The sequence below is a fragment of the Rana temporaria genome, chromosome 2 (assembly GCF_905171775.1).
Source record: "Rana temporaria chromosome 2, aRanTem1.1, whole genome shotgun sequence".
NCBI lineage: Eukaryota > Metazoa > Chordata > Amphibia > Anura > Ranidae > Rana > Rana temporaria.
This window is the reverse complement of record NC_053490.1, coordinates 410,349,509-410,377,463: the sequence shown is the minus strand read 5'-3', so window position 1 is coordinate 410,377,463 and position 27,955 is coordinate 410,349,509. Positions and strand designations below refer to the sequence as shown.

The window sequence follows — 27,955 nt, the reverse complement described above, 5'->3', positions numbered from 1 at the left end:
CATATAGGACACTTTTGACACGTTTTTGGGACCATTCACATTTTATAAAGCGTGCTATAATTTAATTTAATTTATACATTAGTGCTATAAAACTGCACTGATTACTGATGTGACTGGCAGGGAAGGTGTTAACACTAGGGGGCAATCAAGGGGTTAATATGTTCCCTAGTAAGTGATTCTAACTGTAGGGTAGGAGACCGATGTGTGCTCCTCTGTACTAGGAACACACATCAGTCTCCTCTCCTCTGACAGGACATGGATTTGTGTGTTTACACACACAGATCCATGGTCCTACCGTGATTGTGGGCACCTAGCCACTCGGGAAGCTCAGGACGTCATATGACGTCCACCCAGAGGGAGGGAGGGTTCCCACCAACGTCATTTTACTATGACTCGGTAGGGAAGGTGTTAAAGTAAGGGTTTGTGCATATTGGTAATAGCAGCCTTCTTTCTCCACAGGGTACTGGCTCTTTTTATATTTATTTGATAACACTGTTCACCCTCTTTAAGAGGAAAAAAATCAACAATGACCAGTCATCCCAAGTAGAAACAGAAGGTGAGTAGCACTTACTTAGGAATGGATTTATGGTGAAAGGAGGCACTACTGTGGAATGCAGGGGATGTTTCAGGTAAGCCACCTGTTGTCTATTGCACATATAAATTGATTGTTTTGCGTGAATTTTAGATTGAAAATACAACTGAGGTTAAAACTTTTCTACATTTTGGATGTGGAGAGGTATTGGAACCTTTTTTAGCGATTCAGCACTGCGTCACTTTAACTGACAATTGCACGGTAGAGCGACTATTTAAAAAAAAAACAATATTTTTTACTTTTTGCTATAATAAATATCCCCAAAAATATATGTAAAAAACAAATTTCTTCTTCAATTTAGGCCAATATGTATTCTTCTACACATTTTTGGTAAAAAATCTCAATAAGCGTATATTGATAGGTTTGCACGAAAGTTACCATGTCTAAAAAATAGTATATTTATGGCATTTTTATTATGATTTTTTTATGAGTAATGGCGGCGATCTGCGATTTTTATCATGACTGTGATATTGCTGTGGACAGATCAGACACTTTTGACACATTTTTGGGACCACTGACATTTATAGAGAGATCAGTGCTATAAAAAAGCACTGATTACTGTATAAATGTCACTGGCAGAGAAAGCGTTAACATTAGGGGGCGATCAAGGAGTTAACTGTGTGTTCCCTCCTGTGTTCGCACCCGCTGGCCATGTGCATTGTGTCCCCCGCCGTGCAGCAGGCGCACTCGCGTGCCTCCCATGGTGCACGCGTGCCCTCTGGCGGCTCTTAAAGGGCCAACATATGGGTACGTGATTTTGCGCACCCGTGCCAGTTTGCCGACTTGTATCGGCCTGAGCCGGTTGGCAAAACAAAGCCTTAGGCAAAATAACAAATATAGGCCCAACTCCCTGAATTGTCCCTCCACCTGACCGTGACTTAATCATAAGTAAAATTAAGTAAGTAAGTAAGATTACCTATGATTAAGTCAAGATCACATAACAAAATGTATCAGAAGGTGGGGCCATGTGACGTCTTTTTCAGTCAGATTGTATAATTTTCAGTGAACTCCAAAATCCATCCAAGAACCTTCATCCTTAAGGGGATCTATACTTGTACTATCACCATTGTTGCTGCATGGGAATCATCTGGTGCACTGGATGTCATTAGTGCACTATATTTGGGAGGATTTTACTTTTAATAAATAATGATGTCTTTAATACTACACTATGATGATCTCCTTATTGTTTTGATGCATTTGTGTTGATGGCAGTCTCGCTATCTAAAGGGATTTTATACACCATACTGGTGGAGCTGAAGATACTTATGGATTCATACCCTAAATTGGGACAAGCGTTTTTAAACCTTACCATTGTATAGGTCTAATTGTGAGGTAAGAGGTCAGAGTATGAGGTGGTGGTACACTGTGGTGCAAGATATTGCTTGGAGCACTTTCTTCACGCAAAATTTTTGATTTTTGGAGCAATGGTTTCCATGCAAGATTTTCTACTATATATTTCACTTTCAGGATCACTGCACTAAAGGACATTTATTGTGATTTTGAAAAAAAAAAATATTTTATTTATTTATACATTTCACATGTGTTTTTGGATTATAATTTTTTTATTGTGTATTAGTATATATACATTTTTTCACAAACCTTTGTGTGTGGATAATTATTTTTAATTTATCTATTGTCATTGTTGTATGGATGTGGTTATATAATGATATATAGACTGTAAATTCTTCCAAGTTATGGATCTACACCTACTCTATAAATAGACTGTAATTACTTCCACCTTCTGCATCTCTCCTTTATATTCTAACAAGATTTTTAGCTCTTACATCTTCAGTATCTCTCTGTTATACCTCATTAATTATGATTTTCTGTTCTACGTGGGGAAATACACAATTTTTACTCCCTGACAGATATTTACAGACATAGTGGAAAGTCAATCAATGCTGCCAACTTTCTACTTCCCAGTAGATGTTATAGTAACCTTTCACTTGCTTGAAATATTATAAAGTAACAGCCTGAATTTTGTGCAAGTGCTTGCACGTACAATGCTACAGCCTCTCTAGTGACATTCAAAATCTGGGACAGATAAAATTGCAGACTTTGCAGATAAAATTTGGATGCGGATGCATGGAAGTATGGGCAGGCAATCAGAACGTCTTCTGCCAACACACTATGGGGTTGATTTACTAAAACTGGAGCGTGTAAAATCTGGTGCAGCTCTGCATAGAAATCAATCACTGTCCGTTTTTCTTTTTTCAAAGCCTAATTGAACAAGCTGACGTTAGCAGCTGATTGCCTACCATACACAGCTGAACCAGATTTTGCAATCTCCATTTTTAGTAAATCAACCCTAATGTATTTCTCTTACAAACTAGGTTTTGTACTACACATTATTTGGTGGATGTGTTCCCAAAGATATCCTTTTCACTTTGTAATAAACTCTTCAATGACTTGATCTACTAATAGTGCCACTCAGAGGCGTATCTAGTGAAAATAACGCCCATGGCAAGCACTGAAACTGCGCCCCTGTTGAAACATTTGAAACCCATCTTTCAGATAACCTTAACAAAAAAAACAGCTAACAAAACTAGTGATATTTACCATCCCGTGTGATACCTTGGGTAGTGACATATCCTCTATGGAGAAATCTGGGGTTTATTAGACCCCTGATCCCTCCTCTGCCCTCCAAGGCCAGTTAAATGCAGAACCAATACTGGAAGTGATAAAATCTTCATCACTTAAGGCCTCAGTTTTCACAGAGGAGAGGGAGAAACTGATGATTCTCCTTCTTCTTTGTGCACTGCCAATCCGACCAGATGGAATGGGAGAGCCTGGGAGAACAGGGGAGGGCTGTGGCTGAACGCAGCAGGGATATTGTTGCCATTGTCCATTAGCAAAGGTGATGTAAAGGAGATCCTGCCTATGCTTGGGAGGAGGGAAGAAGAAACCCTCAGACCCTGGTAAGTGCCTTGCTGCCCAACCACTCAACAGCGCTCCTTCATATGGCGCCCATGGCACTTGCCATGGCTGCCATACCCTAGATACGCCACTGGTGCCACTGTCTACTGTCCAAATCTTCACTGCCTCTGCGTTTAATGGTGTGACATAGAATATTTGATACCCACTGCCCTCTCACAATGCAGTTATCTGCCTGAAAAAAATCAATCTTCTGGCCTGAACATTTTATTTTGCTAAGGCCTTTGTGGAGAGCAGCAGTTGGAACAGGACAGTGAGCTGTAACTAGTAACTATGCATATCTAAAAGCACCAGAGGGTACCTAGTATACAGTGGAAGTGCTTATGATCCTACTATTATCTTTCTCTCACCCCATCATTCAGTTTTCAGGTCGGGGTGATATGAAAATATGGTGCTTCCTGGTTTGAAAGGTACTATTTATCCATCTATTTGTGATGCAACTTTGAGTCCCGGAGCAGCCAATCATCAAGCTTCACAGCTGTTACATGAGGGTAGGAAGAGCCTCTGTCCTAAGCTTCATCAGTTACATAGTAAGCAACCATCACAGTGAGTTTGAGCTAACAAAGGGGATTTATACAAGCAGGTTGGGGGGCATAAAATCAGTGCACCTTTTTTGTATGCCTGGGCAAAACACAGGTTTATTTTAATTAAGTGAAAACTGAAAAATTATTCAGGTGTACAGGAAGTCCATCCACTAGCAAACAGGACATCTGACAAGTGTCCTAAAAGTATCTGTGCATTTTTCACCTTACTTTAATGGTTCTTCATTCCAGGAGCATACTCCTTTCTGATCCAGTTTGGTATTCCAGCATTCCATTCTAGTTACTAACACAAAAGCCAGATTGTGTAATGCAATCCTGCTTTTAATTGACCATTCCCACTATCAAAATCAAAAGCTGGAGGTTTGATTGCAAACAATCCAATTTGCCATGTTAACAATTATATAGTAACTGATTCACGTTGTATCTGGGATTGAAAGACACCATTTGCTGTTAAGTAGGATGAAGTGTATTAGGCTCTATTTTGCTGGCAATGAAGGACTTCATTTGTGAAAAATCGACTTCATTCCATAAAGGGGATTAACCATGTCCCACAACAGTCAAGATGATACTTCAACTAATAAAGTTAAGGATGAGTATGTGGTAAATAAAGAGCATGTGGTAAATAAAGAGCTAAAACAAATATAATTCTAAGACAATTTATATTAACACATTTTCCTAAAATAATTTTTAAATCTCAGGATTCAAAAGAACACTCTGAAATATTTTAAAATATACACATAACCTGATTGATTTAATAAAGACAAATAGACTTCTCACATTGCAAATACATTTTCACTTTGAAAGGGAATAATCCCTCGAATAAGGTGAAGCTCTGCTGACTTTCATCACTCAATACTGCAAAAATGCATTTTTTCATTTGTCTTCCATGTGATTGGGTATTATATGCAAAGTGAAAATTCACTACTTTTACTAAGCTTTGGGGACAGTTCCCTTGCAAAGTCAATGGCCTATTTGCATTTAAAAAATCAATCCAAAAAATTTCAAATTCTAAAATAATGGGTATGATTTACTAAATAAAAGGCACATATACTATCACATTGATGCTCTAACAAACCTGGTAAAATGAAATATGTATGTGATGCACAGAGATACACTAAACTAAGATTACATAAATATGTCTAATTCACTATAAAATATATTTTTTAAGCATTCACATTCAAATATGAAGGTATACTAGCTATGTGGTGGCATAACTAAAATAAAAAAGTTTATTTCAAAAATTTTTGTTGGCTGTCCTATATATGTTACTTACTTTGGTTTTACATTTTATGCATTAACAACACTGTGGGGGTTATTTACGAAAGGCAAATACATTTTGCACTACAAGTGCATTGCAAGTGGACTTGAAAGTGCACTCACTGTAGATCTGAGGGGGACACGCAAGAAAAGTAAAAAAAAAAAAAACATTTTAGCTTGCACATGATTGGATGATAAAATAAGCAGAGCTACCCCTCATTTCAGATCTTCCCCTCAGATCTACAGCGACTGATCTTCTTAGTGCACTGCAAGTGCACTTTCAAGTGCACTTGCAGTGCACTTGAAGTGCAAAGTGGATTTGTCTTTCGTAAATAACCCCGGTTCTATGTTGTAATAGTACATATTTACACTTGCAAGAGCACCACATGGAGTTTTTTTAACTTCTCCTTTGGCATATGTGTCTTTCAACCATATTGGGCAATTACGTTTTTTTTTTTTGCACCATTTTTATTCAAGGCACAGTCTTAATGCCCACAATACTTAGCTCACCGTATCTGCTTATAAGGCAGAACATCAGCATGGATGTTTACTTTCCATTGCTATCCAGGATTTTAACCTATGCATTGAGTATGATTGTATACATTAGCAGATCCTTGTAGAGATCTAATTTGCTGGGAGTGTGAATATCCACACACTCATGTAAACCCACGCTATATAGTTGCTTGAATCTTAGTAAATCCAGTTTATTATCTCAGAATTCTGGTATTTTATCAAAAAATTTTAAATTAAATACAGTTTTTCTAAAAGATATAAGCTTTAGTGCATTAAAACCTGATTTGGTGATGGTAAACACTTGCAAACAATGAACAGCAAACATATACTACCTTTGTAATAAAGAATGTGCTTTTTTGAACTGACCCCATATCATCATATATGAAAGGCTCATTTCAGAAAATCTATAAGCAGCTTTGGCAGCATCTAAGAATTATTTTCAAGGTCTGGAAAAAAAAATATAAAAGTAGCTTGATGGGTCATTGGGGAAATTTCGTTTTTATTCCATTTTAGTAAAAAAAAAAAATCAAAGCTGATTTAATATTAAAATAGAAAGGCAGTCTTTAATAAAAAATTTAATTATAAATAAAATTTCAAGATGTGTGAGCTCTTTCACCTTTTTTTCTTTAGAAGGAATTTCTCTTTAACAACTTTTCATCTACAGTGTGAAGATTAATGCTCCACTGCATGATGCTTCCTGCAGAATCAATGTGTATCTACATTTCCCTATAAAGCTTGGAGCACTCAGCTCTGTACACTCCTAGCTGTGTGATCCCAGTGACAACATCAATGACAACTTCGGGTCTCCACCAACAATTAAGACCCAATAAGCATTTCTACAACACTGTGATCATATGGTTTTCCAGTTACTGGCAATTGTAATTTCTGTCTAGACACCTAGGTATCAATAACCTACAGCAATGAAAGGGTTAACATGTTCTTAATAGTTAACCATGTTTCTGTAACAATTTAGGAAAACGAATCCTCTTATTTTCATGAAAGAGAAGCTACTCATGTTGTAAGCGAAAGAATGGGATTTTGACCAGATTTGGATATATGGACTGAATAAAGTGGTGTGCGTGTTTTTAACAGACCACTTTTCCACATTTTTTGCATTTTTTTTGTGTGAAAAAAAATGATTCTATCACATTTAGGTTGCCATTAACAAAGAATTGCCCCACAAGTTGGACACGATTTTGTGCATTTCATAAAGGCACACAGAATCGCATAATTTTGCTCATGTTCACAACAAGTTATAGTGTAAATGCAGCCTAATGCCGCGTACACACGATCATTTTTCGGGTTGTAAAAAATTAAGTTTTTTTTAATGTCATTAAAAACGATCGTATGTGGGCTTCAGAGCATTTTTCGGGTTCTGAAAAACAGGCAACATGTTTTTTCGAACATGCTTTATTTTTTAACAACGTTTTTCGGGTTGTAAAAAATGATCATGTGTGGGCTTTAACGACGTGAAAAATCCGCAGATGCTCAGAAGCAAGTTATGAGATGGGAGCGCTCGTTCTGGTAAAACTACCGTTCGTAATGGAGTAAGCACATCCATCACGTTGTAACAGACAGAAAAGCGCAACTCGTCTTTTACTAACACAAAATCAGCTAAAGCAGCCCAAAGGGTGGCGCCATCCGAATGGAACTTCCCCTTTATAGTGCCGTTGTACGTGTTGTACGTCACCGCGCTTTGCTAGAGCATTTTTTTTTCACGATCGTGTGCAGGCAAGGCTGTTTTAATGATCGGGTTGAAAAAAAACGTTGTTTTTTTCTAGACCCTTAAAAACGTCGTTTTTTACAACATGAAACATTATTGTGTGTGCGTGGAGACTAAAAACATGACATGTCATTACTAAGACATCTAATTTCTGGCACGATCAGATATGTTTTCTGTACTTGCTGTATGCGGTCACTACATCTAAGGACTGGTAAATGGTAATATATTAGATTTTTCTTCTTGGGTTCAGATATCCTTTTAGTGAAACAAATAACTCAAAATGGATGTTTGATGCAGACTTTGTTTCCTTAGACTAGAGAATCTGTAGTAGATTGTATGCGTGTTAAGAAAAAACATGCATCCTGTCATCCTGTGTAATAAATGAAAAAAACCTTTTTGAAGCATATTTTAAACCAAAAATATGAGAATAAATTGCTTACTTTTTTTCCAATAAAATGTTCAGAATTTATTTGCAAACCATTTGGTGGTCTTCAATTTTAACTTTCAGTACTGCGCATTACGCATGTGACAGGTACATAATTATTAAAAATATAAATAAATGGAAAACAAATGAAAATAATGTTAACCCACATTTTATATGACAAACATCAGATGCCGGGCATATTGGATAAAGCCTTATATTATGTAAAAGAACACAATCTCCATCAAATTGCAATAATTAAATTCTTATTTTCATATAATTGTTTTTCTTTTAAACATTGTGTATCCTACAGTGTGGTCTGAGTTTACATTTAGCGTTTTTTTTAAAAATAGGGCAATAAGAAAGAACAGCAATTTTAAACATTCTTAGATACATCTTTTGAATAGTGCTCGTTATTCTTGAATATTACCCAGTGCTCCAGATATTCAAGAAACAATAGTAAAAATGTAAAACATTAAAAAAAAGAGAAAAAAAGGTAAAATTGCACATGCATTTGTGTAACCTCAAAGGGGAGTTTTGCAGTTAACATATCCAAAATGTCATCTTCAAGAGAACTTGCATTATTTCCTACAAATTAAAAGATTATAAAATTCCTTAACTCTTTCTTACATTATTAAGAAGAAAACTCTTTTCTTTTTCTGGAGGCAACAGAGATGGAATTTGACTAATGTATATACACATAGGTCACAACTAAAAGCACAATCTTTCTAAAAGTTATTTTCTTAAACTTAAAACAACAATAAAAGATATTTTTTTTAAACTCACGGCTATTTACATTTTTACAAACTTTTTTTCTTCTTTAAATACAGTTCATGATGGCATATACCTTCATTGCCAGAACTATACATTTAATTCTGCATAGTCAGTCCGTGGTTTTAAATAGAATTTCCATTGTGAGTTACAGCTTTATAAAAAGCTCAGGATACTAATGTATTTGACCAAGGGGCCTTGTTCTGTATGGCACATAGAGAACTCAGAAAACAAAAACAAAGCAGTAAAGACATTTTGTGTTCCCGAGCAGCTTTCCTCGTTATGTATAATAGAGAAAACATCCATTTTCTTCAAGAAGACTGTTCAAAATATTAAGTTTATCAAAATTTTGTCTAGCAGGGATAAATTCATAAGCAATATCATAACAGCAATTTACACAATTCACATCTTGGGCTGATCGGTATGAATATTAGACAATTCCTCTAGACGGGAATGAGTAAGAAAATAATTCCTTCTTTTCTACTTCTTCACAAGTTTTCTGTTTGTTTTTGTTTTCTCCAAGAGAATGGAAAACATGGCAAAGCTATACTCGGGTAGTAGAATGGCCATGGGGTAAATTAGTACTATTTTGGCCTCCACTGAAAGTATTAAAGGTATGCAGTGGTTGCATACCCGTTAATGTGTTTGGAATCATTGTTATTGTGTTTGGAGTCATTAGAGGAATATCATCAGGGGATCTCCTCAGTGTGAGGGTGTAGTCAGGTGGACAGGTCAGCCGGAGAGTGTCATGTGCCTGAAGAGCTTCACATTCATGATCATGCTCCAACTGCTTCATTTGCAAGGACATTATTTCTTCATTTTGAATATGCGCTATATCATTTGTTGTGTTCCTCTGAGGACTAGGCCGTCTGTGTGTTTCATGGCGTCTCTTATCTTTTTTGTAGTACAGAGCAGCAAAGGCTAAAATATTAAGAAACAAAAGGGAAGCTCCTACAGCAATGGTGACACTTAGTTCTGTGGAGTAATCTCTTTTATCCTCTGCAATGATAGTGGTTTCACCCAAAACATTCTTTTGTGTTTCTTTTGGATTATTCGCTGGTGTCATTGCTGGACGCTTGGTAGTAGCCCTTGACTTTACAGCAGGAGAGCGTCGTGTAACATACGGGAATGAAGTCATATCTGGTGGTGGTACCTTGGTTGTTGTAGAAACATATTGAAATATTTCATTAAGGTTGTGTAGATGTGGTACTAATTCTAACCAGAAAGCCACTTTGGTTGCTCTGTAGTGATCTCTTACTCTTGGCTTTAGACCAATATGTAGATACAGCTGGTCTTTTGGATCATATTTAGACCAAGCAACTTCTTCAAATCTATTTGGCTTTGTATGGATGAACTTTGTGTCTTGCGGAACTGGTTTGTTTGGATCCCTGCAAAGATTAAACAAAGTAAGTTAAAGCATATTATATGCAAAGGCAATTAAGGATGATTAAGCTGTGTTTTTTTAATCAAAGTTCCATGGATCTCATGGATTCAAAAAATAGACAGAAACTGCCTCAATGCTTAAAATGTATAAAATTGCCTCTATTTCAGATGTTACTTTCTATTATAGTGTAATTTGAAGTGTGAGTAAATAACAATCTCAAGTTAGCTAAATGTATACATATTGTTGTTCATTATAGGATGTGTCCGAGTGAGACAGCATGCATGCACCTCACTCATTTCATCCTTCATCCCCATCTTCTAAGGCCTCGTACACACGATAGGTTAACCAGAGGACAACGGTCTGATGGACCGTTTTCATCGGTCCAAACCGATCGTGTGTAGGCCCCATAGGTTATTTAACCATAGGTTAAAAAAAATCCAACTTGCTTTAAATTTAACCTATGGATTCCTAACCGATGGGAAAAAAACGATTGTTAGTAGGCACAACCATCGGTTAAAAATCCACGCATGCTCAGAATCAAGTCGACGCATGCTTGGAAGCATTAAACTTTTTTTTTTTTTTTCAGCACGTCGTTGTGTTTTACGTCACCGCGTTCTGAAACGATCGTTTTTTTAACCAATGGTGTGTAGGCACAACGGACCATCAGTCAGCTTCAGACCGTTCTCATCGGATGGACTGATCGTGTGTATGAGGCTTAAGACTTGCTTGAACCTCTCAACTGTATTTTCTACAACGTATTCACATCCATCTTAAGCCTCGTACACACTATCGGATATCTGATGAAATCTAATCTGATGGATTTTTTCGTCAGATATCCGATGAAGCTGACTTTCATCAGACTTGCCTACACACCATCAGTCAAAAATCCGACCGTGCCAAAACGCGGTGACATAAAACACTACGGCGTGCTGAAAAAATTAAGTTCAATGCTTCTGAGCATGCTTGGACTTGATTCTGAGCATGCGTGGATTTTTGACCGATGGACTGCCACACAGACGATCATTTTTTTCTATCGTTTTTTTATCCATAGGAAAAATTTAAAACATTTTCTATTTTTTTTCACAGATTGAAAACAAACCGATGGGGCCCACACACGATCGGTTTGTCCGATGGAAACAGTCCATCGGCCTGTTTTAATCAGACAAACCGATTGTGCATACAGGGCTTAACTCTCCCTCTTACTCTCCAGACTCTGCCTAGATATCTTTCTAGTCTGACATTCATTTACCAATACTCCATCAGTAATCCACCAAACATTTGTCAGTTGTCCTTCAAACTTTCATCACTTACATAAAGCAGTTTATAAATGTTCATGACTTATAATGCTAACCATCTTCAGTCATTTTTAATTACTTTCAAGAAGCAATTCTTATAAAAATCCATTACTTGTCTCTCAAACCTTCATTATACATAAAGCCCGGTTCACACGTACTGAAAATCTGCCGGTTCAACAGGAACCATCTGACTTTTTGTACATGCGCTGCTGTCTTTTCAACAGAAGCCAATCTAATGATTGGATTCTGTCAAATGGTCTTGCTAGAAAACCAGCATTTGATCAGCCCCTCTGTCAGGAGAGTTCCCCTGTCATAAGACAATAGAACCGTGGGTGAAATCCCTGCATCGCACATTGTTGGTTGTTCATTTTTTTTTTTTCGTTCAACCCAATGATTGAATGAAAACAAACTGAATATGTATACCACGTTTAAGAGTCACATGTTAGACTTGAATGGCAGACAAAGACATTAAATAAAGATAGTAAATGAACCCTTGAGGCATGACTCTGATGCCTGACTCAATAACATGACACCTGAGTTTGGTTCCTAACTATTACATTAACTCTCATAATTGAATCTAATTTCTATCTTTGAATTATAATGCTGATTATTTCTGTAAATACAATAGCCATTGTATTTTAAATAAATCCAGGAATGTGCAAAAACAATTAACCTACGCTTTGAAACAATAAATACATTATTGACCTCTTTTCCATGATGCCTTATGACACGATTGCAAAATTAGGTAAATGAAAATAATTTCCTTAATAAGAACCCACTTTAGGTGGGATTTGATCCATCAGTAGGCGTGTCGTTCTCGTCTGAATAAGTAAAAGTAGGCTGCCTGGACACCTACTTGTATTTTATGTAACTTTAGGTAATCATAGGTCATAATCAACTTTGAGTATCACAATTGTTTCTTACAACTGACACCTGAAACAGACACAATGGGGGTTATTTACTAAAGACAAATCCACTTACAAGTGCAAACTACAAGTGCAAAGTGCCCTTGAAATTGCACTGAAAGTGCACTTGGAAGTGCAGTCACTGTACATCTGAGAAGATCTGAAATGAGGGGAAGCTCTGCTGATTTCATCATCCAATCATGTGCAAGCTAAAATGCTGTTTTTTATTTTCCTTGCATGTCCCCCTCGGATCTACAGTGACTGCACTTCCAAGTGCACTTTCAGTGCAATTTAAAGTGCATTTTGCACTTGTAGTTTTCACTTGTAGTGTAAAGTGGATTTGCCTTTTGTAAATAACCCCCATTAATTTGATATCCATGCCTGCCACTTGATTCTAAAGTTTGAGTTTGGTAACTGACTTTGATGCTTGACCATGATTGGTGATTACGCTGGATGGAACTTAATGCCATTTAGATGAAGACTACATTGGGAAACGAGGTGAGCCAAACTGCCTTGGGTTTGGTCCAAGCAGGGTACAGTGAACCTCATAGACGTTGAATAGAAGTAGAAATACTACTTCTATGTTTGATGCTCAGTTCCCACTGAAAAGGGAGCTGATCAAACTAATGTACTAGAGCAGCCCTCAAAATTTCCACTCGCCTACTAGCATTTGGCGAGTGGATTTAAGCTGGGGGCGAGTGATGACAGGGCTGCATGACCAATCTCCCTCCAATCTGGGCCTACACTTAGAGTCCTGATGAGATTGTTGGCCGAAGAGGAAAGGGGCATTCTCGGGAAAAGTAGTCTGGTGAGCCGCGCACAGGCAGAGCAGTACACAGGTGCTCTCCTTACAATTCTCATTAAGCCATGGGACCTAACAGTATGACCTCTCTGAGCCTGCCCCCCTCCCCCGGGCCCCGACCAATGTAGCTGGAGAGCAGAAAGTAATGAGTGAGGTGGAGGATTGCAAAAATTACCACTCCGGTGCAGCGCTCACTGAAAGTTGCCCTGACATGAGAGCGGCAGCCTTCTAGTTTGTGCAGTTTTCTTCTCCTTGTGCTCTATGTAAGTGTCCAACAGTTCAGCCTGAGCACTGTGAACAGACTGGTCTCAATGTGTGCTGTGCACTGTCAGTGTGCGCTGTGCTATGGTGTCAATGGCTGTGCAGTTGTGTGGATCTCAGCGCTGGATTGTACTCCCTCCCGCTGTGCTGCAGCTCCTCTCCTCTCTGCCAGCCTGAATAAAAGGGGGAAGTGGGGACATGCAAGCGTGGAGCCGCACACACAGGCTCCTGATGATGAGATGAATGGGAGAGAGAGAGAGGATGGATTGGAGTTGCAGAGGAGACAGCAAGAGAATGGGGAAGATACCCAGTTCTAGTGCCCTGTCCCTCTGGTCTGCCCCCAGTGCCCTGTCCCTCTGGTCTGCCCCCAGTGCGCTGTCCCTCTGGTCTGCCCCCAGTGCCCTGTCCCTCTGGTCTGCCCCCAGTGCCCTGTCCCATTTTGTTAAAGTTGTTGTTGGTAATATTTAATTTTGTAACTTGATTCTGCATAAAACATTGTCATTCCATGAGATAATCTACGAGGGCGTGTTTACGGGTGCAATTAGGTGCAGGGCAGTGTATGAATTAGGTGGGGCAACTGGTGGCGAGTAACTCTTGAGGCCTGGCTAGTAGCTCAGGACTTGAAATTTTGAGCCCTGTACTAGAGTACTAAAAAAGGTATGGAGGGTAATTGAGGATGATGATTAGAGATGTGCACAACAGAAACATTTGTTTAATTTCATTTTAGATTTGTTAAGTTAATATGTTAGAATGATTAATTTTCAGATTTTTTTTCATATATTCAGGCTTTTTTCATATATTCATTATTTTCAAATTGATTTGAAATGCAAAATTCAAATTCGAAATTTGAATTCCAAAATTCAATATTTCAGAACGTTCTATTCTATTCTTTTCTAATCTATAATATTTGTATTCTATTATTTTCCATTATAATCTTTTCTATTCTATTCCATTCCTTTATTTTATATTCTATTCTATTCTATTCCTTTATTTTCTATTGCATTGTATTGTGTTCTATTGTGTTTTAGTCTAATATATTCTTTTAATATCTATTTTCATAAACTTACTAGAAAATGATTGTATTTTTTGCAATATGTTTTTATTTTCAAATTCAAATTTATTTAAAAAAAAAATATTCGGATAATTTTTTATCATCATTTATTTTGAGTTTGTTAAAATTTGTTACCATTGTGTTTCAGAAATGTGAATACATCCAAATATTGTCAATTTTGTCCAAATTTTGATTTGTAACTAAACAAATTGCACATGTCTAATGGCAGGTTTTATAGGAGACCTGAGTAGGATGTATGACAGCAAATTTGGATGAGAGACTATTAAAGGAATACTCCCACGCTATCACTGAAGATAAAAGGAAATCTGTATAAAATAAAACAACTGCTGCAAATACCGATAGGGGAATCTGTAGCCACCACCCACCATCTAGTATTGATTCTTGGGACAATGAGGGGAGGACCCCTAAAGGAAATCAAAATTATTAATATTTAAAATCCACCAGTCATCCATGTAAGGACCCACAAAGGATATTGTAATTATTGTTTTTTTCATGCTGTTACCTTACAGCAGTAAGGTGAGAGGCCACTCCATAAAGAGGTGCCACTGTATGGAATGAAGAGACACCTGCTATATATTAGTTTTCACAGTGAAAGACTGTAGCACTTTTTTTCACCTTCTACATCTTAATTCCAGGATTATTTCAGAGACATTTTTATCTGTCACATCTTCACAATATTATCGAGTGTCATGTTTATTACATTTTTGCATATGAGCACTGATTGATCACCCACTTTTTTGTTATACATGATATGTGTTTTGTCATGGAAATTGTTTGTTATTTACCATATTGTGAGGAACTTGTTTTTTGAAGATTTGCATCTGCATATCTGGTTTATACTGCCATCTTGTGCACATCTTTAGCATTACTTTAGTATTATTTTTAGCATCAATATTTGCATCACCTTTAACACACTGGTCACACTACAGTTCAACAACAGTGCAGCATCATTTTTATACACTTAAAATTGGATCAAGTTTATTGAGAATTGCAGTAAGATTGAGAGAGCTTGGAAATATAAAAGGGGGGGGGGGTGTGAGTGCATGCGGAAGTACACCTTCCAAAATGGACACTATACAGTCAAAGCCATTCAATAATGTATTGTTATTTTGCATACAGTGAAAAGGAGGTCCATTTTTTGGACCTGATGATACTTTTTATCAATAAGTCTATTACAACAATTACTTTTTTCAGTTCCATTAGGGAGTAGCTAACATCCATCTTGGCTCACAGTTACTGTACATAGTTACATAGTTAGTCTGGTTGAAAAAAGACACAAGTCCATCTAGTTCAACCAACAAAAGGAAAATAAAAAATACAATCCTATATGTACATTCCTACACACACAGGTGATCCAGAAGAAGGCAAAAAAAACAGCATGACCCATTTTGCTCCAGCAGTGAAAAAAATCCTACCTGGTTCCCCAGGAGGCAATTGGATATTCACTGGATCAATTTTACCTACAGTATAAATGTTAGTACCAAGTATGTTATGTACATTTAGGAAAGAAGCCAGGCCTTTTTTAAAGAAATCTACTGAGCTGGACAGAACCAGCTCTTAAGAGAGTATAGTCCACATTTTCACAGCTCTTACTGTGAATCCTTTCCATGTTTTGAAATTAAATCTCTTTTCCTCCAGATGTATAGAGTGCCCTCTCGTCCTCTGTGATTAAAAGGGAAAACAACAGGATGACCTTAACGTGAATAACTCAACACCAAGTTCACTATATGGACCACTTATGTATTTATACATTTTGATAATTTCCCCCCTTTATCTCCTCTTCTCAAGACAGGATACATGTAGTTCCTCTTATCTGTCCTCATAACTGAGCTCCTCAATGTCTCTTATCAGTTTGGTTGCTCTTGCACACTGCACTTTCTCCAGTCCCAAAATATCCTTTTTGTGAACTGGTGCCCAAAGCTGAACTGCATATTTAGATGAGGTCTTAATATATAATATAATATAATAACTAATAACTCCATAGTCTATACTTTCAAACTTCTGCTTGGCATTGCATTCCATTATTAAGCTTATGATCTACCAGAACATCCAGATCTACCAGAACACCCAGCTCGCCTCAGTTCTAGGGATAGGCCGAACAACTCTCTGTTCGGTTCGCACCAGAACTTTCGAACTTCGCGAAAGTTCGGAACCAAATAACGAACCCCATTGAAGTCTATACCAAATGCGAAAAATCAAAAGTGCCCATTTTGAAGACTATGCAAGTAATTTGGCATACAATGATTATGGGGGTCCGGGTACTGACCTGGGGGAAGTGTATCAATGAAAAAAGTTTGCAAACATTTTTTTTTTTTAAATGAGCAGTGATTTATTGATGCTTAAAGTGAAAGTATAAAAAAGAAAAAGTCCTTTCAATATAGTGTCTGGGGGGTCTCCCTATGCCCTGTACACACTATTGGTTTGTCTGATGAAAACGGTCCGATGGTGAAAAAAAATAGAACCTGTTTTAAAATTTTCTGATGGTTAAAAAAACGATAGAAAAAACGATCGTCTGTGAGCAAGTCCATCGGTTAAAAATCCATGCATGCTCAGAATCAAGTCGACGCATGCTAGGAAGCATTAAACGTCATTTTTCTCAGCGCGTCGTAGTGTTTTACGTCACCGCGTTATGACACGAACGGATTTTTAACTGATGGTGTGTAGGCAAGACTGATGAAAGTCAGCTTCATCGGATATCTGATAAAAAAATCCATCGGTCTGTTTTCATCGGATGAACCGATCGTGTGTACGTGGCATAAGTCCATTTGTAAAGTGGCACATCTGTACTGTGTATAGAAGCTGTTGCAGCAATAATTGCATTTATAAAGCCCAACAAATTACATGTTCCCTGCAAGCTTTCTTTTATTTTGTAAGCAATGGCTTGGGGAGACAGTATGTATGATGAGGCCACAATGTAGTGCACTGGGAACAAGATTAGAGATTTTTTGGATGAATTCTGCTGTCTCTACCACAGACTTTGGATTTTTACTTCTGTAACGGTTGTGGAAAAATTGGCCTTGATGTCAAAAATTGCAATGCTATGCACCTGTTAAACAGGTGCGGAAAAATTGTTCTTTGGGTGTTGGCTTCACACTGTAATCCTATAAAGGTACTCTTGATGAAAGCAAGCATTGACATTGCTGTCAAAAATCGCAATGATGTACACCTGTCAAACAGGTGCAGAAAGATTGTTCTTTGTGTGTCGGTGGCACCTTCACACCGTAACCATATAGAGCAGTGATGGCAAACCTTGGCACGCCAGATGTTTTGGAACTACACTTCCCATGATGCTAACCCACTCTGCAGTGTGGTTGAGCATCATGGGAAATTTAGTTCCAAAATTCTGGAGTGCCAAGGTTTGTCATCACTGCTATAGAGGTACTCTTGATGAAAGCAAGAATTGGCCTTGCTGTCAAAAATGGTAATGATATGGACTTGTCAAACAGGTGTGAAAAAATTGTTCTTTGGGTGTCAGTGGCGCCTTCACAATGTAACCCTATAGAGATACTCTTGATGAAAGCAAGAATTGTCATTGCTGTCAATTGCAATGAAAACATTGCTGTCAATTGCAATGATATGCACCTGTCAAACAGGTGCAGAAAGATTGTTCTTTGGATCTTGGTGGAGCCTTCACACCGTAACCCTATAGAGGTATTATTGATGAAAGCAAGGATTTGCCTTGCTGTCAAAAAATGTAATGATGTGCACCTGTCAAACAGGTGCATACAAATTGATCTTTGGGTGTTAAGTGTGAACTTTTTGAAAAACGCCCTGCACATGCGGAGCTCTGCGGTGTGATGCAGTCGGTTTGCTGCCCTTAAAGTGGAGGTTCACCTAAAACAATTATATACCATCCCATCCAGCATACTGCCGACATGTACAGTATGCTGTTTTTTTTTTTTGCTGTACTTACCATTTAATCGTTCTTTTTCTTTTCAGACTCCCGCGGGGAATGTGTATACTGTATATATATATATATATATATAGTTTAGCTAAATCTCACTGCAGAGTGTTTCTGAGTGCAAGATCTGGTGGAGCTGTGCATGATAGCCAATCAGCTTATAACTTCAGCTTGTTCAATTAAGCTTTGACCAACAAATTGGAAGCTCATTGGTTTCTATGCAGAGCTGCACCAGATTTTGCACTCTCCAGTCTCAGTAAATCAACCCCATGGGGGTTGATTTACTAAAACCAGGGTGTACAATATCTGGTAGAGCTGTGCATGGTAGCCAATCAGCTTCTCACTTCAGCTTGTTCAATTAAGCTTTGACAAAAAATTTGGAAGCTCATTGGTTTCTATGCAGAGCTGCACCAGATTTTGCACTCTCCAGTCTCAGTAAATCAACCCCATGAGGGTTGATTTACTAAAACCGGAGTGTACAATATCTGGTGGAGCTGTGCATGGTAGCCAATCAGCTTCTCACTTTAGCTTGTTCAATTAAGCTTTGACAAAAAAACCTGGAAGCTGATTGGTTTCAGAGTTGCACCAGTTTTTGTACTCTCCAGTTTTAGTAAATCAACCCCTGGTTATTGTGGTTTTAAAAAAAATGTTTTTTTTTGCTGAGCAATTGATCATAATTATGGCCCTACAAAATGCAGTGACCCAACATGCTGGGAAACTCTAAAATGTCTCATCTCTGATATGCTGGCTGACCTTCAGATGGCTGTGCAGAGCATTCTACAAATGATGACCAGTGCCGTGTTGAAGCCTACCTGGTTCTTTTTGAGTGAATTTCACACTATAGAAGGGATGAAAACTTGGCCAGACTGGGGTTGACTCTTACCATGAAGAGAAGCCATGTTTATGCCTGGCCCTTTGACAAGGCCAAACCTGCCTATGTGCAGCTGCAAGCCCCAATTACCCAAGATTGACTGTGACCTGAAGAGCTGACCTCTACTAAGGGTGTGAAGCTGGTGACCCTGGACTGTTTTGTGTACAGTATTCCCAAGGAACCTTTGGGTGGCCCAGTCTGTGTGCACTGTGATGTGAAAGACTAAACCCGCTGAAGGGCTCAGAACCTCCCCTAAAAAGTATGAAGCCTCTGAAAAAATAACTACAACCACTCTTAAAGGAGTTGTAAAGGCATAAAGGCAGAAGGTTTTTTATCTTAATGCATTTTATGCATTAAGATAAAAAGCCTTCTGTGTGTAGCAGTCTCTGCAGCACCCCTTAATACTTATCAGAGTCCCATCTCTGTCCAGCAATGTCCACTAGTCTCTCGCCATTCCGGGACTCTCCCTCTCGATTGGCTGTAACACAGCAGCAGTGCCATTGGCTCTTGTGGCTGTCAATCAAAGTCAGTTAGACAATCACCACTGATTCCACTGCTGCCACGCACATATTGATCAATATGCTGGTTTATTTCCACTTTCATGTAAGTGTTTATAACCATTATTAAAACTCAGTGCCTATGGTATTATTCTATGTGCCTCTTCTGTTTACTTTTCTCCATACATCGGTGTTATGATTTGACCATTTGCAAGTGACCAACTTTAAACACTGAACATCTTTCTTCATCTTGGCAGTGTTGTTGTGTAAAGATCGAGTCCTATCCTGATACAGCCTTTGTATACATCCAGCTCTTTGAGACCCTCTGGGCGTAGGCTCATTTGGGTCCCATACATCTGGTAAGCCTCTGCTTTATTGGTGGCGGGTTTATCACTAGTGTTCTTTATGTTCAAGAGACAATCACCATTGATTTGACGTCACTCACTGTGATCACACATCAATCAAGTTTTCCTTTACCACATATATTTGGATTTTTCGTTCTTTTGGTTTTATTTATCAGTCATCTGATATTTGAACTACACGTTTGATCCACTTACGTATTCAGTTTTTCACTTTTATTTGGACTTCTTCCTCCCCTTTTTTATATCAGTTATTTGATTTTCACCATCACAATTTAGCGCTACTATTTGTATGTTGTATTTGTTTTATTCCACTGTTCACTGTTTTTTGTAGCTGCTTGTTCATTAGTTAGCATGGATTTATTTTGTTTTTTGTAAATGTTGTACAGACTAAGCAAAGAGAATGATGGAATATTTGAACAACTGGTAGTTATTCAGCATTTTAAGTGCAAAGTGTTACTTTTGGCTAATGCTCACATGGGGGAATCTCATGGTGGCTAAAACATAGGAATACTACCAGCCAGAAGTATACCAGGAAACCAAAGACTTCTGTAATTCCTGTCCAACCTAACAAATAACCGTACCAACACTCCAGAGTCCATGTGTACCACTTGCCATTATCAAACTACTCTTTGATCACATGGCCATGGACTTGGTGGGCCTCTTAGTCAAATCATCTAGAGGACTCAAATACATTTAGTGGTCCTCAACTATGCCACTATATATCTGGAAGTGGCCCCTTTAACCTCCCTGGCGGTATTCCCGAGTGTGGCTTAGGGTGAATTTTCATTAACCAAAAGCGGTAACCCCAAGCCACACTCGGGGTTGCATCGCAGGCTCCATGTACAGGTTACTTACCTTGTCCCCAGGATCCTGTGATGTCTACACGCTGTGTGTGCGAGCTGTGTCCTCCGCTCGATCTATCACAGTGGCGATCTTCGTTCCCTGCGAGCTTCTCAACGAACGGGGATGGAGCCCGGCGCCAAATTCAAAATGTGAATAACACAGAACACAAATTATTTCACCTCCCTTTTGTCCCTAGTGCTTTGTCCAGTGCCCTGCATGCAATTTTATATTGTATATACAGTTCTTTCTGCCTGGAAACTGGAGATTGTCCATAGCAACCAAAAAGTGTCCCTTAACATCAAAAGTGGTTTTAGACAGCGATATTAATTTAGATTCACTCACAGAATTGAGCAATAGTGATTTGTGGTGATATTAGTCATCAAACACTGAAAGTGACAACATCGACAATTCAGCAACTGAGCAAATGTATGTGTTTTTGATTTGATTACATTATTGAATAAATTATTATATTATTATTTGTTATAATTTTTTAAAGTTATTTATTATATTATAATTTATGATTTTGTGTTTATCATACCCAGGATGTCTACTACACTCTTGTTTGGACATATTTAGGTAAGGCTTCGAGATTTTTTGCAGAGGAAACCGGTCGTGTGTACATTTTTCATTGAGGAAACTGTCGAGGAACTCGTCGAGCCAAAAGAGAGCAAGTTCTCTTTTTCCTCCACAGGAGTCTCAAATTGGCTCGACGAGTTCCCGGTCGGGCTGGTTTCTGACGAGAAACTCGGGCGTGTGTATGCTAAGAAACCCGCGCTTGCTCAGAATAAAGTATGAGACAGGAGTAAAAGTAGCATTTGTAATGGAGATAACACATTTTTAAAGCTGTAACAGACTGAAAAGTGCAAATCGTATCTTACCAAACTTTTATTTAACACGCAAACACATGAGATTAGCAAAAGCAGCCCCAAGAGTTGTGCAAGTGGAATTGTACTTCCCCTGCCATTGTATGTGTTGTACATCACTGCGTTTGAGATTGAGTTCCTCGACAAGCCTAACAAGGAACTCGACGAGGAAAACGATGTGTTTCGCCCGACGAGTTCCTCGGTCGTGTGTACGAGGCCTCAGTTATTCCTTAGAATTACAGGCCTACAAAATAAAACACCAAATTTTCATTTGTTTTGTTTCATAATAAATTGTCATGCAAAACAATGTACTGCTTTCAGCATCAAAAATATGACATATTCATACCACCAGGGAGGTTAAAAAACACTCATCCCAGGTTATCACATTAAAGTTTTATCACATGTTCATAAGAGCTGGGCTCTTATCCAAGATTCTTAAAGATCTTGAGCAGACATTTAGGTCTAGGTTTATGATGAAACTCTAAAAATTTTTTAAAATTAAGCACTTGTAGATGTCTGTGTATAAAATACAGATTGAAGGGTTAGTGAATTGGTTCAACGAAATCCTAAAGGAGATGCTCAAGGAAGTGGCTGAAAAAGATGGTTGAAACTGCAATTTTTTAGTCTCAGGTTTTGTTTACAATAGCCAACAATATGGCGGATTGTAGACTTCCGGTTTTAGCAATATAAATGGAATGCCTCAGCAGCCAATCAGGTTCCCCTGAAGAAGTCAAGTGGAGTGTGACGTAACGCAGTAGTGAGATTGAGGCCGACAGCGCAGACCGGGAGCAGCAGAGGTCACAGTAAGACAGTGTGTATACACTGCAATCATACCATGCCTGCTTTGTTTATTTTAATTGTAAGAGTTCTATTTTGTATTTACACATTAAAAGTTTACCGATAATACTACACTATAGTAGTCTTTTCTCCTCCTGTTGGGCTAGGGCTGGAGCGATCCCCCACCGACCCCCTCCCCCTATTCCAGCTACCCATTTCAGGATACCGAATCGTGGAGATCAGTGGACCATTCGTTTGGACACTCCACAGATGCAAGGAGGCTGACATTAAACTTATGTGCCTAATACAAAGATCCGGGAGGTGAGAATTTTGGGAGACAGGTGGAGGATCACCATCATGGTTCAATACTACAACTAAACCAGGGGCAGATCTGAAATTTGGACTGTCAGGAGGTTTTTGAGCCTCTTATGCATGGGAAAAATTACATAATCTATCTATTACACTTTTTTGCATTATTTATATTTATATTTATTTATTTATATTAATATTTATTTATTATTTGATTCTACACGTTTGTATTATATTGCTTGTTAGATTTATTAGTAACACGACACGTGGTGTTAGCACTATTTATATGTATGTATCCACTTTAGCGCTAATCATTTATTTATACATATCCATTTTTATGTTCGGTGAACGTTACGAGATTCAGCAGCTTTAGTTATCTATTTTACCTCTACACATATATCTATATACTCACAGTAGCGCGAGAGATTCACTTTATTCATTATTACTCTCATTTGTTGTTTTCTATATGGGAGGTACCCTAGACATCAGTGAGGCTTCTGGATTTCAGTTGGTTTATGGGAGACAGCCCCATCATTTGCTGAACATGGTAAAAGAGATGTAGGAGCAAAGAGCTAAGACCTATCAGAGAGTAATGGAATACAGGGCCAGATCCACAACCAGCGGGCGCAACGTTACTTTTGTGATTTAAGTTACACCGCCGCAAATTGCCCAAGTTAGTGCCCGATCCACAAAGCACGTACCTGGAAATTTGCGGCGGTGTATCCTAAATCAGTCTGGCGCAAGGCGGGCCAATTCAAATGGGGCGAGTCCCATTTAAATTAAGCGCGCTCCCACGCCGGACGTACTGCGCATGCTCCCGACGCTATTTTCCCGACGTGCTTTGCGTTACGTTACGTTGCGCCGAGTTTTGTGAATCGCGACGGGTAAAAAAGAGATGCGGCGGGGGAAAAAAAAATGTAAAAAAAATTTGACAGCGACGCGGGAAATACAGGTATACTTTTACATGGTGTACTAACTTTACACTTTGTAAAAGCAGCCCTATCTTTGCGATGGCAAACTAACACTTACGGCGACTTTGTGGATCTCCGTAAGTGCTAATTTGCATACCCGACACTGGTTTACGACGAGAAATGCCCCCAGCGGCGGGCGCGGTACTGCATCCTAAGATCCGACAGTGTAAAACAATTACAATTACACATGTCGGATCTTAGGGATATCTATGCGTAACTGATTCTATGAATCAGCCGCATAGATAGAAACAGGGATACGACGGCGTATCAGCAGATACGCCGTCGTAACCCTTTTGTGGACAATGTGCAAATGCAGGACTAAATGGCAGACATGATGTTCATAGTCAGGGGACATTTGCAGGCGGAACAAGGGCTCAATTTCCAACAGTGGTGAGCAAATTCCTATCAAAATGTCAGGAACCCTTTAAGATCAAAACAGGAGTCCTGGGAATTTTTGCAGATAAATAAAAAAAAAATCAATATATTGGACCTTGAAATCATTGAGGTCTCCAAAATGGATGCATACCCCATGCCTCAGGTAGATTCCACTCTGTGAAGAGTTGTGGGGTATGCCATAATGCAATTTGGGTTGCATGGAACCCTGGCCACTGTTTAGAGAGCCATGGATACATTCCTGAGATCCCAAAAGGGATTCTCAGGAGCTTACCTGGATGATATTGTCATGTTTAGCCAGGACTGTGAAAGACATCTAAAAAAGTTCAATTATTCCTGGATGCCCTACAGAAGGTAGGATTTTGATGATACCTGAGAGGAGGCCAATTTTTAGGGTACATTGTAGACAGAGGTATAATCAAAGCCCAGCTGAACATCCAACCAATCCCAGGTGGATCCATCCTAAGTGGCTCTTCCCACTCCCCAAAAAGTATGTATACTCCATTCTCAGCAGTTAGAGAAGATTTGTCCCCAACTTTGTCAACTAGGAAAATCTCCACATGGCATCATTCTGCCAGTTAAACCAGACATTGTGCCAGGAACCAGTCATCAAAGACTTGGGCATTTAGAAATATTTGCTGGTACAAACAGGTGATTCAAAACTGGAAATGGGTGAAGTCTTGACCTAGCTAGTTGGTGAAAATAGAAGCCTGTCATATACTTGAGCTGAAAGCTCACTCCAGCTGAGAAAAAAAATTAAATGTGGAAAAGGAGTGTCTTGCAATAAATTGGGCCCTAGGGACACTCTGATAGTAATTATTGGGCCTACCGTTCAAACCGATGTCAAAGCATGCCCTCCTTACCTAGATGACAAGTAAGGGGTGGTTTCTTGCTTTTCAAGATTTTACATTTCCCTGTTACATGGCAGAGAGCATCAGAATGAGGATGCCCTTTTTAGGTCTAATGCTTTTTTGGCCGAGGTGTCCAGACCCCTGACCAGGAAGGAGTGGCGGGGGGTGGGGTATGTGGAGAATTATCCTTATGCTAGGTAAAGAGGAGATTAATATGGGAGAGCAAAAAAAATCCTTTAATTCCTGCCTATAAAAAAACAGTTAAGCTCAAAGAGACATTGTGGTGTGTGTTGTAGAGAGGAAAACCCTTTTGCACACTTGATCCCTGTGAAAGCTGACACAGGGTGCACTGAAAGGTTCACATAGATTTTGGATTTTCCTGGTTGGTAAGGCTGCTTTGTTATATTTCCAGCATGTGCTGAATCTAACACACATTTCTGCCTGCTGTTTAAAAGCTGTGAATTGTGATGACAAGAAGCTGTTGTTTGTTTGCATTGAAGCCAAAAGAAAAGCCAGTATTTGTTTTACAGTATGTTTGCTGAGAAATAAAGCATATTTTAAGTTTACAAAACTGTCTGGTGAATGCCTGTTTTCCTTCTGGTCCTGAGATATATATATATATATATATATATATATATATATATATATATATATATATATATATATATATATATATATATAATTTATATTTATGTAAATTGTTCAAAACTGTAATTTATGTTTTCTGTGGTTTGTCAGGTACATGGAAATTAAGCATATTTTATACTAAATTTTAATGTTTTGCTTAACAGCATGTTCCTCTGTAAAGGAGAAACCTGGTTTTATATGAGATATTTTAGAACTTTATGTTCCTTATACTTCATCTAAATGCGAAGCACAAAATTTTGGCTGTATAGTAATTGCTCTTTTATTGCCATGAACATGATTCAGTTTTTATCTTTTACTCGCTATGCCTACAAATTACAAAACTAAAAGACCATGAATGCTGGGGAATTTAGAAACTTTGAAACTATTTTCACTGCTGGATCAAGTTATAAAGCAACTTTTTAGCTAACAAAATAAAAAAAATACAATTGCTGTAATTTTCTTCCATGTGCATAAACTATATATGCAAGTGAAACTGTTTTAAGCTATGCAAACACTTTGAAGTACATATAGTTTAGGTGTTCATAAACATAAAAAATAAGGTCATAAAGTGTGACTGCAAAATGCCCACTATTCTACTATTTGGAGAATAATAGCAGTCTTCAGGAAAAACTGAAATAGTTACCAATTCGTTCTCTACAATCTCTTGGTAGGGAAATGCATGCACATGTTACATGATATTCATAGTTATCTTTTCTAAATCCAGTCATACTTGAAGATTCTGTACTGATAATCTTTAGAACACATTAATCATTTTAGTATGACAGTTGGGTAAAGTGGACCCACTAGTGTCTGATAATGTAGGCCATGTTATACTGTGACAGATGGTGATATCTGGTTCACAACTAGTTTGACTTGTTACTAGTGTATATAACTCTTCATAAGAACACATCTTGTAACTATTGATGGTAGATTTAACTATGTTGCATCCACCTAAGTAGGATTTATGTTGGTAGCTGTTCTGACCTGTAAACTGACTCATGGCTGCTATAACACATGGTAGACTGTTTACAATTCCTTATCTGACTCTCATCTTTCAAGTGGAAGTGTTTTTGTCAGTTGTAAAGCCACCCGATCCCTTTCACACACACACAGTAAACATGCTGCCCCGCCCCCAGGGTCTGACCACCCATCCGTTCATTCCTTGTTCCACTGCTTGTGGGACAACCACACTGGGTGTCTCTGCAGTCAGTGCACACAGAAGGCATGAGATTTTAATTTTGGTTTCAGCTGATCAGAAGCTGGTCTAGCATGATATGTGCTTGATCAGCTTCAATGGAGTGCAAGTGTGACATTAGGGGTATAATGGACTCTTGATGTTTTATCAACCTTACAATAAAACCTGATCATCAAAGGGAATTTACATTATGCTATCACATAGGGGGCTTGCCAGTCTATGTGATAGCAATAAAGTTAAAACTGAACTAAACCTTCATATTCTTTACAGCCAATGAAGCTGCCATCTTAGCCTCTGTTTGATCTGCAGTTGCCATTGTGCTGCACACGTGGTCAGTTATGAAACCAGCTTTTTGAGAGTTATCATTCCCAGCATGAGAGAGTTATCATTCCCAGCATGACTTGAATGTATCTTTTTTGGAAACAGTTAAATTAATAAGTTCTGCTTTTGGTGAAAAAAAGTTTAGAAAATTAGAGCTATCTAAAATCAATTTCAGCGTAAACATGAGAATAAGGTGCACTAACATCTACAAATGATGATTGGTTCATATAAGCTTTTGCCATGCACACTTGAGTGAGAACAATAATTATAGGGCCATCATTCATAGTTAACTAACAAACTGATTTTGTATAGCTTTGTCGCCCTGGCGCACAGAAGTCTAAAGCTGAATTCCAATTTTTTTCTTGTCGAGTCACAACTACAGGAAGAGTCCAAACCTCCCAAGCCCTGCCTCACAGATCACAGCATTGTTCAAGAAGGTAACACCTTCATACAGAGCCTGTTCTGAAAGGTAGCTGTGCTGCTTCTGGGCAGTATTGAATTGATTACAATTATAATTAAATCCTGCCAAGTTAAATATCCCAACCAGTGTGAACAGGGAGATTCCCAACCCTCATATCCTGCCCTCCCATAGCCCTGCTCTAGGTGAAGTGATCATTTACAACTTCATAAAAACCTCCCATAGTCCTTCCTATGTAGTCTTGCAGTAAGCCATTATTCTTTGGCATGCTGCAAGAAAGGAAG

The 27,955-nt window shown here is 38.4% G+C and overlaps 1 protein-coding gene across 4 annotated transcripts in view; it reads right to left on the bottom strand.

The window, feature by feature from the left end:
• Window positions 1-8,001: 8,001 nt before the first annotated feature.
• Window positions 8,002-27,955, bottom strand: part of NLGN4X (neuroligin 4 X-linked) — a 405,179-nt gene continuing 385,225 nt past the window's right edge. For all 4 annotated transcript variants that reach the window (XM_040338158.1, XM_040338161.1, XM_040338159.1 and 1 more), the window contains one exon: window positions 8,002-10,141. In XM_040338158.1, coding sequence (XP_040194092.1) covers window positions 9,298-10,141 — 844 coding nt within the window. In that variant the 3' untranslated portion in view covers window positions 8,002-9,297. The remainder of the gene's footprint in view (window positions 10,142-27,955) is intronic.